Genomic DNA, 19,842 nt, shown 5'->3' with positions numbered 1-19,842 from the left:
GAGGTGGACCGTAAAGAGGGACCACCAAAGAATTGATGCTTCTGTATTATGTTGCTGGAGAAGACTCTTGAAGAGTCCCCTGGACTGCAAGGAGATCAAACCAGTCAATCCTAAGGGAAATCAACCCCAAATATTCACTGGAAGGACCGATGCTGAAGCTAAAGCTCCAAGACTTTGGCCACCTGATGCAAAGAGCTGATTCACTGGATAGACTCTGATGCTGGGAAAGACTGAGGGCAGGAGGAGAAGAGGGCAGCAGAGGATGAGATGGTTGGATGGCATCATGACTCAATGGACATGAGTTTGAGCAAACTCTGGGAAATAGTGAAGGACAGGGAAGCCTGGCGTGCTGCAGTCTGTGGGGTCTCAAAGCATTGGAGACGACTTAGTGACTGAACAACGACGACTCCGTTTTTTGCTAAGTAAGAGTGTTTGGAACTCGTGGCCTCAGTGAGAATTACCTCTGTTTCAAAGCAAGAACCACCAAAGAGGAGGCTTATTTTCATCTAGTCCCCTGAGGCCTCAGCAGGCCCCTTGTGGAGAAATCCTTGATGGCTATGAATCAGTACCCTTGGGAGAACACCGGACAAACCTTACCTGGTCACTGGGCTCGAAGCTCATGTCCTCCTTCTCAGTTTTCATAGCTATTAATTTCGTGTTGCTGGCAGGGTCTGTCTTACTGTCCAGTCGCTCAAGTTTGGGGGTGATTTCTGGTAAACCGATATCTTTAGTATCGTCTTTATCGAGCAGATAGCGAAGTAGTGCATTCTCTTTCTTCTTGGGGCTCACCGGCTCCTGCTTGATGGTCGCCTCGGACCCAGGAGCTGTGCTGCTGGTCTCCTGGCTTAGCTCTTTGCCCGTGGCTTCCGCTGTCAGCTTCGCCAGGTCCACAGGGGAGCTGCTGTCCTGCAGGAGTCTGTGCAAAATCTTATGCTTCTCCTTGAGCGAAGTCCCATGTGTCGACCCGGGGCCGGGCAAGCTGCCCGTGGAGTCCTTGTTGGTGTCCGACAGCGAGCTGGGCAGCGGCGAGGGCTCCATCTGGTCGGATTTGGTGGTCAGCAGCTGCAGGAGCTTGGTCTGCCCCTTGCTGTCAAGGAGTCGGCTCTGCCCGTCGGGTCTCTCACTGCTCCCAGTCGGAGGCAGGCTGGCCTCGCTGGGATCCTTCGGCTCCCCGGGGTGGCAGCTGCTCTCCGCTGGCCCGGTTGGCCCTTCTGGGGGCTCCCCGTAAAGTCCAAAACAGTCTTTGGAGTCTAAGCTCCCCATCTTGCTGAGCTGGGGGGGATTCATATTCACTGGGGAGTTTTGCAGATTGCCCATTTTGAGGTCCGGGGAGGCCAACGACGACCCCAGGGAGACCCCGTGCCCCTCGCTGAGGGCCTGCAGCGCGTTGAGGGAACTGTTGGTGTAGCTATGGCTGTTTCCTGTGCTGCTGCAAACTCCCACAGGGGAATGCAAGCTTCCCGCGGGGGAGAACTGACTGGGAGGGATTCGAGGGCTTCCGGCCACCCCGGGGCTCATGCGATGCCTTGGCGAGAGCATGGAGCTGGGCTGTCCTGGATTCAGGCCCGGGCTGCTTTGTGAGGGGCTGTTCATTTTGAGTGCATAGTTACTACCCTGAGGAGTGGTTGCTTGCATGCTCGACACGTGGTTCATTCCCCCGGAACCACCGAACCTGCCCATGGGCATGCCCATCTGTTCTTTTGGGCCGTTCATGGGGAAGTTTATATTGCTACTGAGGGTCATGTCCTGACCAGGGTTCCCGCTGCACATGGCCGGGTGGGCAGGGCTGCTAGAGCTAATTGGATTCAATGGCTTCCCCATCGCTTGTCCAGTCAGATCCGGATTCATTACACATACATTCTGCTCTCTGTAAGATGAGGAAAGACACATAAGATAAAAGGGAAGATACTGAGCAAGTTGTTATTAATTTTCAAAGACGAGATTGCTTCATTTCTTTAAAAGAACGGATGACATGGAAGGAAAAGAAAGATAATACTTTGATGAAACCATCTGCAATTACGGGCAAGATTGAACATGCAGCATTCAGGACCAAGAGGGATGTTTTCCAGTCCATTCATTAAGATGTCTGTGGTTTTACAGAGGGAGTTTGTGTTTAAATTTGACTACTACCATATTGACATCGTAGTTGCTAGACAAGACATTAGCAGGGTTCCAATTACATACTATACCTTGCTCATTAACTGGTATATTATCATGAATAACTGAGAGCTTGTACTGTCTGAAAGAAATGACCCAAGAAAGCATAGCTGTCTTCAATTATTTGCCAGAGATTACAATTCCTAACAAGAGACCCATCTGTGAGCCTGGAGCTTGATGTGGGCTACTTGGCTCCAGATGAATAGTAAACCTTAAGAGGGGGAAAAAAAAACCCCGCCCCAACTATTCGAAACTCTCCAAGTTTTCAAGCCAACAAAGTTACCCAAAGTGTTGGGAATTTGGTTACCTGTTTAACAGGTCTCCCGCCTGGGCTCCCCTAGAAGGCCAAGTGAGCGCCTCTCAGACCACATGTGAGGAGTTGCAGATCATCCTTACTCTTGGATCTTAGTCCCTAACTCGCAGGCCACCCCACTCCACGCCTGCACTTAAGGCAGTTTTCTAAGCTAGATGATTTTCCAAGTCCTGTGAGCTTCAATTTACAGCTTGGCAGTCACTTGTGAGTTACCAAATGCGTTCACAAATCCAAACAAAACAGGTTTCACAAATTGTCAAACATCAGCTTTCAGTTAGGGAGGAGCAATCCGGCCCATCTGTAATCACTTTCAGATTGTTTCAGTTCGAGGTCGGATTTATTAAGAGCTGGCAAACAGGGCCGCTTGATTTTAATTTCTAAATAACAAAGTACATAATTGAGAAGTGTAATAAAAGGGAACTCTAGAGCAACTTTATATATCTGCTGATAGTATCTCATAAAGTTTTATACAGCACACACATAAATATTTACATAACTTGAAATGCAATCATTTCCCTAAATTTGTGCTCTAAAACAAGATGGTTTATGATAGTGACTTTAAAAATCAACATTCAATTTTCCTCACTTTTATTTTTTGGGAAAATGTTTACTACCTTTCAATTTAAAGTCTAATGCAAAAGGTTAATTTAAAGCTGAAAATAACAATCTAAAATACTCCTTGCTAAGTATATATATATTTGAAAGTTTCAAATCTAAACACATGGGAGCAGAAGTCATTCTGTATTCCTGCCCTCCATGTGTCACCGCTGGGAACTGATCTGTTTTCCTCAAAGTTAGTGTGAGCTTGTGTCCTTCTAGTTAGGTTTTAAAATTCACCAGTATTGGGAATTCCATGGTGGTCCAGTGGTTAGGACTCCCAGGTTTTCACTGGCGAGGGCCTGGGTTCGATCCCTGGTCAGGGAACTAAGATCCCACAAGGCGCATGGCTCGGCCAAGAAAATTAAATAAATAAAAAAATAAAATAAAATATATTAGTCTTAAGGCTAAAGTTCAAAGTGTAGCCTTAATTTGAATTTCAGTATCAGAAGTTGTCTTTTAGCCAATGGTTTACTTATTTTTCTCTTTTTTTTGATGTGGACCATTTTAAAAGTTGTTATTAGATTTGCTACAACATTACTTCTGTTTCTGTTTTGGTTCTTCAGCCATGAGGCATGTGGGATCTTAGTTTCCTAAACAGGGACCGAACCAACCCTACCCCCTGCACTGGAAGTCTTAAACCACTGGACCACCAGGGAAGTCCCAATAACAAATCAATTTATATTTACATGACTGGGGCTGGTCAACAGAAATGTCTACCCAAGCTGACAAGCTCTGGGATAAAATCTGCTTTTAGACCTTGGCCTCCTGAGCTGGGCAGGGGAGATGGTGTGTCAGAATGAGGCTTACCTGTGCAGCACATGCAAAGATATCACAAGCTGAGGTTCGTTAGTAGTCTGAGATCGGATGAGCTTGCTCTTCGTTTGGGCAGCCACGAGGGTGCCGTCAGACAAGGAAAAACGGTAGATCTGACTGAATGCCAATCCCTGTCTCAGCACTGCAGGCGGGCAAGGAAGCAGATGCATGGTTAGAAACAAAACTGGGGGTGGGGGGGGGCCAGACATAATAACAGCAATCAACCTGGTTAAGTCTAATATTGTCCTCCCAGCAGGTTGAGGAGAGTTGTAAGTAATACTTTATGACAGAACATTATCCATTATCCATTTTTAAAAGCATATTTATTTTTCTTTCAAGATGCCAATAATTTCAGTATACTGGGTTTTCTTCCCCTCAAATGAAGTTTTGATCCCCCAACTATGTTCTTTTAAAAATCTTCAGTATCATGGTGAGATAGAGTATAAATAATTTATTAGCTCAAGACAAATTTTGCAATGATTTGTCTGAAACATCAGGAAATAATATGGTGTTATAAACAGGATTACCTCTAAAGGGTACGATGTGCCTTTACTTTCTCTTTAAACCAATACAATAGTAAATATTATGTAAAACTTATGACACTGAATATATCCTCTGAATATTCATCTTGAAGTTACAAACTATTTAATCCATTATATCATATTACCATTCCCCAATTTTGTTTCTCAGTGTGTAAGACATATTATTTCTGTGGTCAGGACAACAGGAAGTAAAACATAAACAACCAGAGGGATCTTTTTCGGAGAAAAAAGAAGGCTAAATGGAAAACGGAAATAATAAAAGCATAACTCTGAGTGACATGGAATTAGTTTAACATCTGGATAATGACATCAGTTATTTCCATTTTCAGGACTACAGCAGAAAATATAACACTAGGTTAAAATAATTTCTCTCGAAATTTCAGATTTTTCTTTAAAACAACTGCATTTTAAAGCTGTCAAATACTGCATATTAAAAAAAGAACACTTGATTCAGCCACATGGTTTAGTTATCTTACCTCCTAAACCACTTTAAGACGACTGCCATTTTTTACCACATAATCCTCAACACAAATTTTGTGGGTGGAATAGTCAGTCCCAAAGTGACCAAGTACATTCATCATTCCACAAAATTACCGAAAGACACACACACACACACAAAACAGAGGCAGGTGCTGACATACAACGAGGATTCAGACTTTTTGGTAAAATTTCACTTTGAGCAATTTCCCTGGTAAACCCCCTCCGCAGTTCCAGGTAGGGACACACAGTATTTAGGGTATCACTTTCTGCCACCAACTGTTGCATGATTCCTCTGAAGTGGCAGCACTGGAAACAAATTATTGTACACATGTGCATCTGGCTTTCCATACTCAGATGCCAGCCAACGGCAGCAGGAATACCATTTTTATAATAGGACTCGTATTTCCAGTGGCTTATAATTTCAGAATTTTATCCGAACTTGGCAGTGATCCTTTGAGATTTTCCATTACCGTTTGTCTACATCAAGAACTTCCGCTGAGCAGATTTATGTCAGCAAGCTCCTAAATGCATTTAGGAAGCTCCTCCATGTAAACAAAGTCTCCTGGTAGATTTTTATTCAATACTAATGATTACTTGCAATCCGACTTATTTCATACACTTGGATGAAATGTATTTTATACGTGGCAGAGTCTCCTTTTAGTGGGTCCCCTCTGTTTAAACCTAGTGCTGTGCCTAGGACATATGTGTAAACCCTTGTGTAAGGAATCAGGAAGCCATAGGATTAAACATGGGGCATCGCTATTCAGAGCCCCAGGACACTGAACACGGTTGCTGGGGGATTTCTTATTCTTCATTACTGTTCTTTTTATTTTAAACCAGATCTAGTGAAATGACAGGTAAGTTATTTATTTCTGTCAAATGTGGCATCTTTACTTCCTCTTTTTCTTTCCCACTTAAAGAAAAATGCTAGAAGACACAAATGGTTGGATTTAGTGCTTATTTCTAAGAAATGTGGATGAAGAAGATAAAAAGGATAAACAGGATGAGAAAAAATCAGGGTTATTTATCATGACTTGTATTTTTTCATAAGCAATCTTAAAAGCATCAACTTTTTAACATACAAACACTATTGATAAATGCCAGAGTTTCAAACTGTGGTGCTGGAGAAGACTCTTGAGAGTGCCTTGGACTGCAAGGAGATCCAACCAGTCAATCCTAAAGGAAATCAGTCCTGAATATTCACTGGAAGGACTGATGCTGAAGCTCCAAAACTTTTTGGCTACCTGATGCATAGAGCCGACTCATTAGAAAAGACCCTGAGGCTGGGAAAGACTGAGGGCAGGAGGAGAAGGGGGCAACAGAGGATGAGATGGCTGGATGGCATCACTGACTCAACGGACAAGAGTCTGAGCAAACTCCAGGAGAAAATTCGGGACAGGGAAGGCCAGTGTACTGCTGTTCACGAGGTCTCAAAGAGCCAGACATGACTTAGCAACTGAACAGCAACAATAGAGTCATGGGTGCACCTTAAATGGCAGATGAAAAACTAAAACTGCATTTTCAATACTGAGTTATAAATTTTTTCTGCAAATACGGAGACAATTTGCCAAATCCAGTTACAAAGCACAGGGCCCTGTCACTCAAAGGCAGCGTGGCTCCGATGGAATCTATACTGGTAACCAAGTGCCCCCACCAGGACACGCGGGGCCCACGAGAGAAGGGTCAGAAGACTGGAAGTGAAAAGTATCTCCCTTCACGATGGAGTCCGCAGTAAGCGCTAAAGAAAGGATTTTTTTTCCTTTGTTCTTGCCAATTCAGCAAAAGACCAGAATGCACTTGAGAAAAAGTGATGCTGCAGAACAGCAGTGGGAGCAGGCGGTGGAGCGACGGCAAGACGGCCCTCAGGTCCTTCCAGGGCTCACACTCTCTAAATGAAGGCTCCCAGGTCCGTGTCACCTGCGTCAGTTCCCCAGTGACAGCATGGGGGGCAAACACCCACGTCCCTGGGTGGACTGTGGGGATCAAGCGGCCCACAGAAACGGGGCTAATGCCAGGCAGAGGCCAGGTGCTCAGAGAGGGCTGCTATTATTACTGAAGGACGACTCTGACATTGTGGGCTTAGCTCCAGGTGTCCTATTAACCAACTGTATTGACCCCAGACAAGTCACTTCATCTCTTTCTAGAAGTGATGTCTCTTTCATCTGGAAGGTGGTGGTAGGCCTCAGGATCCCACTGTCACCTCTATCAGGAATTCACCTGTTCTTGCAAATTTCCTTTCATTCTTATTTTCGCAGTATCCTTATGATTCAGGTGGTTTTTTGTTTTTTTTTTTTTTTTTTTTTGCTACTAGAGGGGACATGAGAGCACCGTCTTACATGTTTAGAAGCCGGAGCATTGAAGAAAATGATCTCGTTCCCTTTCATCTGCCTTTGCGAGAGGTTATCATCCTCAATTTGACTTCCCTCATCACGCTCTTAGCCCTATAGTTCCTCCTATTCAGTTTCCCTTCAGATAGTGACAGTCCTGGGCAAGAAGTCACCAGATCTAAGCCCCCAGGGTGGGTTCAGGAATCACTGTTGCAGACGGCGCGCTTAGCAGAAGGGCTAAGTCAGCAAGATGAACTTCAAGAAGAGTATCACTAAGAGACCATTACCTTCGTGATGATGCCTCTTTGCGTAAGACACAGCCTCGCCTTCGTGCTGCGCGTGGAACTTCTGGATACACCTCCTCACCAGGTCCTCCCAGCCTGGCTTCATGGCTGCCCGCATGGTGCTGGTGTCCAGGGACGTGATCTTGCCTAGCAAACAACAGCGAGCATTTGACCTACGCACTCATCTATTCTTTAGAGAAGTAATTAGATCTTAAAAAGATAAAAATTGATTTCTTTAGGAATAGGTAGTGTAAGTTCGTGGACCAGGAGGGTAGAAGGTGAGAAGTGTCCCCCCATCCTCCTCCCCACCTCCAGCTTCTGCCCCAGCAGCAGCTGCTATGCTCAGCTTCTTTATCAGCTTCTAGACCCATTCCTTGCGCTGACAAACACGTAAGTATTCTAGAATGATTTCTTTGCCCTTCTCTGTTGAGGAAATTTACCTTGGAGATCTTGGCGAGTAGTGAAACTTTCTGATGAGGGAAGAGCTGGTCTCTCCTTCATGGGAACTCTTCTAGCCACACAAATCAAGCAGGACTGCAAATCTTCAATCACATACATTGATGGTTATCATAGGAGCCTTTCGTAGTGTTTCAAACAAAATCAAATGCACTTAAGACAGCACAACCTTGTAGGTCAGTAAGGGAGAGAGACACTATGTACCTCTGGTCCTCACCTGGAGTGGGAAGCAGCTGGGGGAGGTTGAGATATGGGGAGCTGAGGATAAACTGCTGAAGCCACAAGACACATGATGCAAGCTCATCTGCCATACTCCAGTTGACCATCTGAAACCATCTCCCACCATCTCCCCAGTGGTGCAAATGAATGGAACCCTTATTAACTGGCTGATAGTAACAACCTGCTGAATTCTTAATAAAGCCTACAAATGATGACAGCTGAAACTGTCAAGGGTTTTCTCTTTGAGTTTTAGGTTCATTAAGATATCAGAAAACTAGATATACCTTATCCTGAACTATGCTGATGCTCCTACAAAGGTAATATGCAATTTAAAACAAAGTATATAAACAGAGTCTAGACTCTGATTCAGAGAACAAATCCTAAAAAATGCAGTGTGTCTCAAGTTTAGTTTCTTGGCCATGGCTAGGATTTCACACAACTGATGCTAAGCATTTATTCCTTACCCTACTTCAACTGTTTTATGTGTCTGTGTTCACTTCTGGAGATCAGAGAGGACGTATTTTATCTTGTAACCTGCAGAGCACACTGCAAGCCCTTTCAATTTCAAAAGTGCAGGATAAAAGGTTGATTAAAAAAAACTTTCTTCATATCTTATATCACTGATTTATGATTTTAAATTTGGGAAAGAATATCTTTAAACATATCCAATAGTAGTGCGTATCACAAAAATAAATGAAATCCTCATCTTCAACATAATAAAAGCTAAATTTTTGAGCACTTACTATGAGGTAGCCATCTTTCTAGCTGCTTTATAGGCTACTGATTCATTTAATCCTCTTAACAACTCTATGAGGCAGGCACTAGCATTATCTCCACTTAACAGAGGAGAAGCCAAAGCATGAAGTTTCGTTAACTTGCCCAACATCACATAAAATTTTGGGGAAGCGAGGACTTGAACATGAGTGCACCATGGCTCAGAAACCCTACTCTTATTGCTATACTATGTAAACATTTGGAATCAGATTTTAAATGGACAAACATGTTGACATATACAGCACAAAACCATAAATTAGCTCAGCTATAGAATATGGCTTTAGAATATTACAGATGAATTAGCAGCACTTACTCTGTTGCATACAGGAGAATAAAACAGCTTGACATTCCATCTCTATGTAAAAATTTAATTTTGAAAACTATGTATCATCTGTGACAGCTCAATTACTTCCTTTCCAATAAAATTTAAATTAAAAACTACTTACATATTTTTTTGAAAAGGGCATTAAATATCTATGCCAATCATGGTCCAGGCATGCTCATTTAATCCTTATTACACTGTGATACTGGAATTGTTGATTTCATGGGTTAAGAGAATACTTGGGTGTTCAGAGAGGTTGAGAAGCTTGCCCACAGTCAGTGCTGATTCGCAGCTGATGCAGGAGCTGGCCTGTCTGATTATAAGGCCTGCAATGTTTCCACTGACTGATGGGCCTCGGCTCTTTCCCTTCAGCTACACACACAGGAGGCCATATTCAGCACTGTCCCATATCATAGAGAGTAACAGTCTCAGAGGTGTAGAGCAATCTCCTCAGAAGGCATAGGTGTGGACTATATCAGAATCTCTTTAAAGGGAAGCACCTAAGAGCTTACGGTTTGGAGCTCTTCTCCCTCTCCCGTTCCCATCTCCATCCTCTCTTATTCTGGATGCAGCATCCATAGACAAATCACACAAAATTCATTAATCCCTTGCAAGTATACAACAGATGTTCTTTGTATCGTGGGTATTTTCCAAGGTGTGGCTTGGACCTTGCTGCAGATGTTCAGAGATGCATAGGATCCCTGAGAGGTTCAATACTAATGGAATTGCTCTGGCAGGGTAGCTACTAGCCACACGGGGGGTATTTAAATGAAGACTTAACAAAACAGACAATTTGGTCCCCAGTTGCATTATTGACATTTCAGATTCTCAACAGCTACCTGTGGCTAGCGGTGTTGTGCTGGACATTGAAGATACATAACACTGCCATCATCACAGAAAATTCTATTGGATAGTGCTGTTTTAAAGACTTGATAATTAAATTGATCACAAGAATTGTTAAGTAGGTGAAAAGAACAAAGGAACTGCCTCTAAATTTTCCTTTGTGTGGCCTCTAGTTTCAGATTTAAGTGTGAAAGAAGCAGCACAGGAATACATGATATTAACATATCTTAGAGAAGTGGCCCCTACCTTCTCCTTCTTCTTTGATGGACTTTGGTTGAGAGACAGCAAAGCACTGCATAGTTTCATATTTCTGATGTGCTTCCTGGTTATCATGACCTTCCTCTTCTGACTCAGGTAAAGGTTTTACCAGCATCCGACAGTTGAAAGTATGGCTGTTCCGCCTGGGAGGTTCGCCGGACCAAGCTCCCCCGTTCACTGAGCAAAAGGCAAGAGCAACCCAACAGGGTAGATAAACTAGTATTAGACTGGCTTCTGCCAAGTTATCAAAACGGTGTAGGAAACACGCAGTGATTTTACTTTTATATAGTGTTTACACTTTTCTAAGTAACTTCAAAATCTATAGGGGAAGAACGACTGGGTGAATTCTTGGGAAACTTCGTGGGAATCTCAAATGTCTTTCATACTGGCTACTCTTCATCCAGACTCTTTCCCTTCAAGTTCAGGCCCTGATTTCTAACCAGCCCCCTCTTACCCATCCAGCTGGACCTTTCATGTTGCTGAGCACAAGATCTGCCCCCATCACTGTCCATACCCGGCCCCACATGGACATCTCTGCACCTGCTACCTCATCTAAAAGGTCAGGACTTCTCCATGTCTCCTACCCACATGTACTCCTGCTCCAAGGCTTGAGGTCCGCTAGTTATGTAACCAGTAATGCTAGGCATCCCGCACTCCTGCTTCTTACTGATCCTTCTTCCCTAAAACTTCACCAAAATTTTAAGAGTATCATCTGTAATTGGGCTGTATTCTTTTTTCCTTCATGTATATTTCTTCATTAAGACTGAAATAATCTTGAGAATACACTGCTAACGTCATTTACTCCTTTTCAATGAAATACTACTATACTATGTCTTCTATTTTCTTATCAATACTTAGGAATTTAATACCACCAATATATTAAATATATTAATTCAAGACAAAGACAATGGAAGACAAGAAAGACATCTCTTTTTTTTTAATTTTTGAGATGCATTAGAGAAACCAAAAAGAGAAATAAAAAAGGGCCAGTCATAAGATAAGCAAAGCACTCTCAAAAGTCACTAGCTAGAAAACATCTGAAAGACCAGTTAGGTCCCACAATGCCAACCCCACAGACACTGGGCTGCAGAGGCAGAAAGAAGGAAACAAATCCTGGAGAAAAAAAGGAAATATCAAGTTAACTGCAAGAAACTGTTTTACTGAAGGAACCACAGCTAGCTTTATATAGACATCTGAATAGTTTTTTTTTTTACCATCAGTATTCTTAAAAGCTTATTTACATAAAGGAGACTACATAGAGTAATCAAAGAAAAAAAGACCTTAACTCAGGTTACTTATTAACTCAGGTTAATAAGTAATTTGAAAGTATTAAAAAATACAATATAAAGTAAGGCAGAGAGCTCTTTAGACAAGTGAATAATAATAGTGAATTAACAAGTACAGGTCCTTTGATGAAGTCATAACATTACTGAAGAGATTTGAAAATACTAGTTATTTGAAATAAGAAATCCCATTTTCTTATTCATTTACTAGAGAATATAATAAAAGGATCTCACATTTTGTATTACTGTTGCAGTCACTTTAAACAAAGGGCTATCCTATTAAAAGAAAAGCTAGCCATAATGGAATGTGAAAGGACCTTTTCCTATTTACTGTGGTGACAATGAGACCAGCTAGTATAAACAGTTTTAAGAAAAGGAACAAAAATATTTGCTAACTCAGGACTTGACTTTATTCTCTACTAAAATATGCCACTACTTTTTAGCCATGAAGATGTTCTTAGCATCATCAGCTTAAGTGAGAATATTAAAAAAGAGCACTTAGTGAGTGGGAACAGTTATGCTCCCCAAGCAGCCATTGAGGTGGGCCCATGCAGTGAATCACCCACTTTAAAATATGGCCCTTTATGATCACGGACACTTTTGGACAGCATCTCCAGGTCAAGATGAGGAGGGCAGGAAGGGGCAGCAGTGGGTGGGGAAGGAGGCAGTGCACGGCCATGTCCCCTGCAGAGCCACTGAAGGGTCTGTGAAGCCAAAGAGCCCATTTCGGGCTCCCAGGCTGAGAGCATCCGAACCGCGACACGCCACTTGTTCCTTCACATTTTATTTTTAGAACGCCGTATACACCCACATCATACTCTTCACAAGCCGAGACTCAAAATAAACTCAATCTCAAGCTTCTCGTGACCTTCTGCTTTTTAAGTGGTCATGGAGAAAAAGGACAAAACAGAGTCGGCTGGCACTGGATAGGGTGGGAGGCAACTGGCCACTGTCTTGAAAAAACCCACCAAACAAACCCCATGAAAATAGTTGCCATATGACTGCTTTCCATCTGAAGTCCTTTCACTTACTTTAAATATAGGGTCAAAACGATCATTCATAGGCCAATATCTACAGATGGGCTTTTCTCCATGACTTCTAAGCGTAAAACATTTAACGCAAGCATCTCTTAAAACAGTTACTGTTATCCCTGACAGACATAAGAGTTCTGTTTCACCTCCCGCTGGCCAAGACGACGTGCGTGTGGGGTGGTGAGGAGAGACCCAGAGGACATTCATTTACCTATGGACTTTGGCAGCAGGTTTTTGACGAATTCAGTGTGGTCCCCAACGTGCAGAACGCTATAGACACTTTTGTTCATCAGCTCTTCCTGGTTATACCTTAGGTACTGTGTCACATTCTCTGAAACAAACACAACGTTGCCTTCCAGGTTCACTACAAAGAAGAACCCATCAAGGGCCTACGGGAAGAGGCACAAACTGTGTTAGAAAGACTGCAGCGGAAGGTCACGTGCAACTGTTAAGGGAACGGTCCTTTTAAGAGAAACATGATTCACTCATGGAGAAGAAAAGAGATCTCTCTCCCCCCTCTCCTCGCATTCAGAAACAACGAACACATTTTTCTTGGTGAGATGATTCCATCCTAGAAAGTGGGACAGAGCCTACATCAGGGTTTCTTGTCATAAACTAAATGACAAACACTCACCCTGTTACTTTATCAGGAGATAATTACTGCCATGTTAAGAGTACGCAGGCATTTATCTGTATTTTCTGAATGAGATGGATGTACTCCACAAGGCGGAGAACAACTCGTATGTTACTGATCCAATTCAGAGCTATTACTTTCCTTTGGTGTAGTTTTCCTCGTGGAATACAACGCGAGGGAGAAGTCACCGATAATTTCCCACAGTTTAAGGATAAATGTCAAGGGGAAAAAAATCAGAAAATTTTGCTAAGCTGCCAAGTCTTAAATGAAAATAATTGAAAATGATCTCAGACCTTTTTAAGCAACATCAATCCTTTATGGTCTGGTGTCAGTGGGGGGAGGTTCTGGGAAGTGTGTCTCTGATATGACAGACCTGTCTTCCTGGGGACCTCAGGCTGAGACTACACAGGCTCTTGCGGTTTAAGTTTCTAACACCGAGGGAAAGAAAGTTAACTAATTGTGCCTGGTTGTATTTCTTTACTCTCCAAGTTGTTAAGACATAGGTTCCTAAATCACTGGAGAGCAGGAGCATGGTTCACTTTTGCTATCATTCCGAAACAGATTAGGGAAGGAGACGAAGGGCCGAGGATCATTTCAGGACATAATGGTAGATATCGACACATTTACTGAGCCTTAAACACACTGTTGTCATTTTATTTTTACTTTTTTATTTTTTTGGCCGCGCTGTGCAGCTTGTGGGATTTTAGTTCCCTGACCAGTGATCAAACCTGGGGCCCTTGGCAGTGAGAGCGCAGGGTCCTAACCATTGGCTTGCGAGGGAATTTACCACTGTGTCATTTTAACATTCACAATCCTGGAAGGAATGTTCTCCCTTTGCCAATTTACAGAAGAAGGAAAAACAGACTCAAAGAGGGTAAGTGATTTGCCCAAGCTCTTGCAACCAGAGCTGGAATGCAAATCCGGGTGGACTGACTCCAAAGCTTGTGCTTTGATTCCCAGGTGGCACAGAGCTCTCCCCCAGTGTTGACCCAGAGCACCTTCTTGTCACGGTCGCCTGGACAATGCAAAGTCTGGGCGCTCAGTGAGTTTCTCTTAGTTCTGCCTCCTTTCCCTTTCTGATCCACATTTGTCAGAGCTGTTTTATGGATCAGGGAGCAATTAGGGCTGGATGAGGCTTGATAGTGACCAGGCATTCCTTGGATCAGGGCCAAGGGGTCCACCCAGTTCATGCCAGTTTCTTCAGGCTGTGTATTTACTAGTTTTTCACATGGATGTTTCATGGACACACCAATATAACAATGTGCATGAATGGGGCATAGTGTTTTACTTTTTCCTCTAGTTTGCTTTTACCTTAAGTTATTATTTAACAGACTCTTATTCTGTGAGCTTTCTTTGAAATATTTCATCTTTAATTCTATTTTCATGACAAAACTATGCACTGTCTCAAATTAGAACTGACCATAAGGCAACAATGAAAAGTTCTTAAAATATATACATATATGTATGTATGTGTATATATATACATATATATGTATACACACACGTATATACATATATACAGACACCATTTTGTTTTAAGCTCTTCTTAAATGTTTGCTGTGATGTTCCCACTGGTGTGTAAGCCAAAGCAAGACTGTGTAAATAGCTTTCCATGATAGGTTGGCACCAACTGTTGGAAACCTTGTGTAAGTGTGTGCGCATGTGTATATGGGGTATGTAAGGAGGGAGGTCAGGAAGTAAATCAGTTGATTAGTTATGTACTAAGTGTTCTTTTAAACTCACAGCTTTAAACATACCTTGAACAGGGATTGTCATGATAATATTATCTACGGGTCACTTTTGGAAGTGCATGTGGCTTCCTATTGCTTTATACAATGGTAAAGATATAGTGGAAAGATGAAATTCATTCACCTTATAAAACTACTTGTTTTCTTAAAGCTCACTATGATATGCTCTGATGAAAAAAACACTGACATTTAGTTTTGTTGCCTAGCAACTACTATGCTATGATGTAAGTATGAGTGTGCATCTATGCCTAGAATGGCTCAATGAGAGCAAGTTTTCTCTGTTTAAATTATTACATGTTAACAGGGAAAAGATCCAAATTCAAACCTTAAGTCTCTAGATTCAAAGCATTGCCTCTCACATATTTAGCACTGAAGTCCTGCTATACAGGTATTTGCTCAATGCACTGAATTCTCAGAAGACTATTTTGCAACAGTGAAAATGTGGATTTGATCTTATGAGATAAGATCCGTTGACATCTAGCAATCTGATTTCTGCAATTAATGAGTTTGCTCTCAAAGAGTTTGAGTCATAGCCTTGTGATTACTGCCAGCATCTCTTTTTAGAAGCCTTGAAAATCTTCCCAAGAGCTTCCACCCTACTTTAAGTCACCCCCAAAGTAAGTAATAAACACAGGTATATGGGATTTTCCTAACTGTAATAATTACAATTCCCCATCATTTCCAAATGAATTTTGTTTCCAGTTCTTTCATCGAATTCTAAGAGTCCGCCTAGTTAAGGGTTTTCTCAGCTGCTTCTAAGAATCAAGTAGGAAGCAGCACTCTCTGGTCTTCCAGTGCCTTGTCAGCTCTGGAAAATCAGGTTAAGTGTGTTTTTGCTTTTTCTCTAAAAATTGTCATTACATGTTTTCAAGCCAGTGATAAAAGAGAAATAAGCAGGGCCCAACATAGGGTCCTTTAAAGTCTTTTGGCCAGCAGGGTAGCCCCAAGGGTTGAATTTTGTCATCTCTAAAAATAAAGACTGGGTCAGACAATCTTTACATTTTTTTCTGTGTCTCCAAGCCCCATTATACAGTAGATTTTCACAGAATTAGACTTTCTAAAAATAAAAATCATCTTATGCGCCAACTGGTTATCTTTGCTTTAAAAATCCTAATTTCTTCTATATGTGCGGTGGCTGCCAGTGAAGCAATTCTACAATGGCAATGCTGCAGACCTTCTGGCCATGTGATAATTTTCAACCTCATCATATCATCAGCAGAGTAAATTATCCTGAGAACTGACATAATTTATGTCTCAGGGCTCCTCTGCTTCTTGTTATATATTCACTGACATTTTTTTCCCCTCATCTTACCATAGCCTACATCCAGAATTTTAATTTTGGAATAGGTACAGCAAAGAATTTGATGCTTAATACTGTACTGGGTTAATAAAATAAGAAAGTGGGACTTAACAAATTCTAGATAGTAGTCTGGTCATGAGGATTCCTAAAGTTAATAAAGAAATGGCAGTTAATCAAGAAGAAGGAGATATATGCAATCTCACAGCTGATTCACACTGTTGTACAGCAGAAATGAACACTGTAAAACAATTACATATTATACTCCAATTAAAAAAAGGTTGGCCCCCCTCAAAAAGAAATGGCAGTTAAGACCACTCATTGCAGTGATGCTTATCTTAAAAGTTCTTTTTTTTTTTTTAAAGTTCTGAATATTACTTCAATTTTTGTCTTTATGAAATCAATAATCTAGATTCATGTAGCATAAATAAAAAGTGTAAACCTCCATTTGGTCCTCAAATTTTAGCCTGTACACATAAGTACCTGTACTTGCACAAGTGAAAATCTAAGAATTCTGGCAACATTTCAAAACACAATATATCACAGAATTTAACAGGACTCCTGAACATGAGTGCTTGTGAAATGACTGCTCAACTAGCACTTAAAGTTGGTCAAATTTATATTCTAATCTATTTATAATTTAATTCTACATTATCAGTTTGAAAGGTATGTAAGCTGGAACCAGGAGTAAATTTTAGATACATATTAGTGAGCTCAAGAGGTCAGTAGTACTTCCATCTTAAGAGTGAAAAGTAAATGTGGATTAGCCTTAAATGAATTTTGGTGTTTTTTTTTAAACTATTTATTTGAGATTGGAGTTTAGCTAATTAACAATGCTGTGATAGTTTCAGGTGGACAGCCAAGGGACTCAGCCATACATATACCTGTGTCCGTTCTCTCCCTCAAATTCCCCTCCTATCCAGGCTGTCACATAACATTGAGTAGAGTTCCCTGTGCTATATAGTAGGACCTTATTGGTGGTCCATTTTAAATAGAGCAGCATTCACTGAAAGATTAAACAGAATACTGGGAAGATCAACAGCAGGGTGAAATACCTCCAGCATCATTGGCCCCAGCGCATCCTTGTCAATGACCCCCTGCCCCGTGGACGATACGTCTGACTTCTGCACTTCATCGATGTTGGCAGCTGCTGCTTTCTCTGCAACAAACACGAGTGTGAATTAACTGGTGTGCTATTTCAAGGACAGAGTGACACAAGAACATTTTTATTGTTATGACTTAAAAAAAAAAATCTTCAGCAGGATCAGATCAGACTGTAAAGAGTTAGAGTTAGAGAACATCCCCACTGCCATGGCACAGGAGAAACTGCTGGAAGTGGGAGCTAGAACATTAACTTCTCACCTCCAGGACCTGTGGCTCAGAGCCCCTTTCAGGCTGCCGATAAAATGAGTTTAGAGGTTTCATGCCAGTCCCCAACAAGCATTTTTTTTTTAAGACTGCAAAACTGTTATATGCTGCAGCACAATTAGGACTTTCTGCAGACTCCCCAGGCAGGTATGACTGACCAGGAGCCTGCAGTTCAGGCTTCAGGAGAGAAATCAGAGATATGTCTGAAGGAATCTGTTGCTGCTTCCACGGGACGCTCCTGTGGCTTCTGGACTGTCCCGCCTCTTGTCACCCTCACATTTAGAATAACCAGAAAGACTGGCCCCTGTCTGGAGGAAGGTGCTTAACGACATGAGGCAGAGAGTGAGACATCCTATCAGGCACTCGGAGAATTTCGATGGCAGCCCTTTCATCTAATTCAGAGATGCGCAGCCTGGGTTCCTGGACTCAAATGGGCAAAGCAACTTCCCACCAGGCCTGGGAAGACATTCCGTCATGGAAAAGGCTCGTGGAAGAAACAGATGCACAGTCATCAATGTATATGCAAATGGGTTATTTCGAGAACACCAAGAAAAGTTTAAAGCATAACAAGATACATCTCAACAATTTGCTAGAAAACAACACAACACAATGTGCCAATTATTTGTCCTGGAATAAATTATAGCCTTGTTTACACTGCATGTTATCACTGTAATTAAATGCAAGTCAAGAAAACTGTGAGAATGAGATGGTTGGATGGCATCACTGACTCAATGCACATGAGTTTGAGCAGACTCTGGGAGATAGTGAAGGACATGAAGGATAGGGAAGCCTGGTGTGCTGCAGTGCATGGGGTCACAAAGAGTCGGAAACGACTGAGAGACTGAACCACAAAGAAAACTGTAAATCAATGCAGTACTCAGAATCAACTTGCTTTCATGAACTTAGCAGACCCTGCTTCTTTTTTTTTTGTAACAGAAGATTTTACACAGTATTTGCGAAAGCCTGTAAAGCTTAATCTGTACCTGGGAGCCTATAGAAAATAATTAAGAATTATGCAGGCCCTCCAAATCTTGATGAAAATCTTCCACATGCATATGTATCAGTGGAAAAGGGAAGAGGGCCTGTGTAGTTCAAGTCTCAGCTCAGCCACTAGTACAAGTCAGAACATGTCACTTCAACTTTTGGAGGCCTTAGTTCCTGCCTTCTTGCTTCATGGGCTGTGACAGGAGTAAATGGGATATGTAAAACACACGTTAAAAACCAGAAAGTAAGGGCCCTCCCTAGTGTTCCAGTGTTTAAGACTCCGAGCCTCCCATGCAGGGGGTATGGGTTCAATCCCTGGCTGGGGAATTAAGATCCCACCTGTCGTGCAGCACAGCTAAAAACAAGGAAAAACAAAACCAAAAAACCCATAAAGTAGCTTACAAATATAACTTACTACTAGCATATCTGTCTTTATTAGCTGCTCCTGACTGAGTTCCAAAGGCAGAGGTCAGAAGCAGGGAGTATCTGTTTCCTCAGTGACTCTGCGGCATTCCTGATTCACCTGCTTAGATCTGAATAATTGTGACCGGCTATAAATAGAGCTGTGACTTGTCTAATAGCCTTTATAACTCAGCATGTGAGGATGTGCTAGTCCTCCCTTCATCTTTCCGTGCTGCCCTCCCCAGCTGTCGGCTGTAGGTCCCTCGCGCTAGCTGCTGGCTTGGTCTCAGCCCAGTGCTTCAGTCATTCTCACCTGGGGCAGGCGGGATCTCAGGCACTCCTCTTCCCCCTTCCCCATTTTTCCCAGAAATGTTTTCATTGTCAAATAACCCCCAAGTAAATACATATTGGGGCATACCCCCCCCACCCCCAGTTCACTCTGAGAAGCTGTATATTTCTCTTCAGTTTCTGCTCCCTTCCCCACATCAATCCAGGGACAGGAGAGGCACCGTCAGCTGCTGCTTCACCTACTTTTCCTCTGATTTAACAGTCCTGCCCTGTGATGTCTCTGCAGGTTTAGGCCTAAAGGATCCCTGAGTTTCATGACTACTGAATCGCAAAAGTCATGTAATAGATATTATAAATGTCCATGCATTCCCTTTTATTTACTTTTTGTCTTCAATGTGGTGGCATTCAGGTGTAGGAGT

At 42.2% G+C, this 19,842-nt stretch overlaps 1 protein-coding gene across 2 annotated transcripts in view; it reads right to left on the bottom strand.

Moving 5' to 3' along the window:
* NCOA2 (nuclear receptor coactivator 2) overlaps window positions 1-19,842 on the bottom strand; it is a 280,040-nt gene that overhangs the window by 38,879 nt on the left and 221,319 nt on the right. For both annotated transcript variants that reach the window (XM_065903337.1, XM_065903338.1), the window contains exons 5-11: window positions 17,437-17,540; window positions 12,914-13,091; window positions 10,377-10,565; window positions 7,957-8,058; window positions 7,520-7,663; window positions 3,878-4,025; window positions 598-1,867 (exon numbers count right to left, since the gene is read on the bottom strand). In XM_065903337.1, coding sequence (XP_065759409.1) covers window positions 598-1,867; window positions 3,878-4,025; window positions 7,520-7,663; window positions 7,957-8,058; window positions 10,377-10,565; window positions 12,914-13,091; window positions 17,437-17,540 — 2,135 coding nt within the window. The remainder of the gene's footprint in view (window positions 1-597; window positions 1,868-3,877; window positions 4,026-7,519; window positions 7,664-7,956; window positions 8,059-10,376; window positions 10,566-12,913; window positions 13,092-17,436; window positions 17,541-19,842) is intronic.

This window comes from Muntiacus reevesi, chromosome 12 (genome assembly GCF_963930625.1).
Source record: "Muntiacus reevesi chromosome 12, mMunRee1.1, whole genome shotgun sequence".
In the NCBI taxonomy this organism is placed as follows: Eukaryota; Metazoa; Chordata; class Mammalia; order Artiodactyla; family Cervidae; genus Muntiacus; species Muntiacus reevesi.
This window is presented reverse-complemented; position numbering and strand designations above follow the sequence as displayed.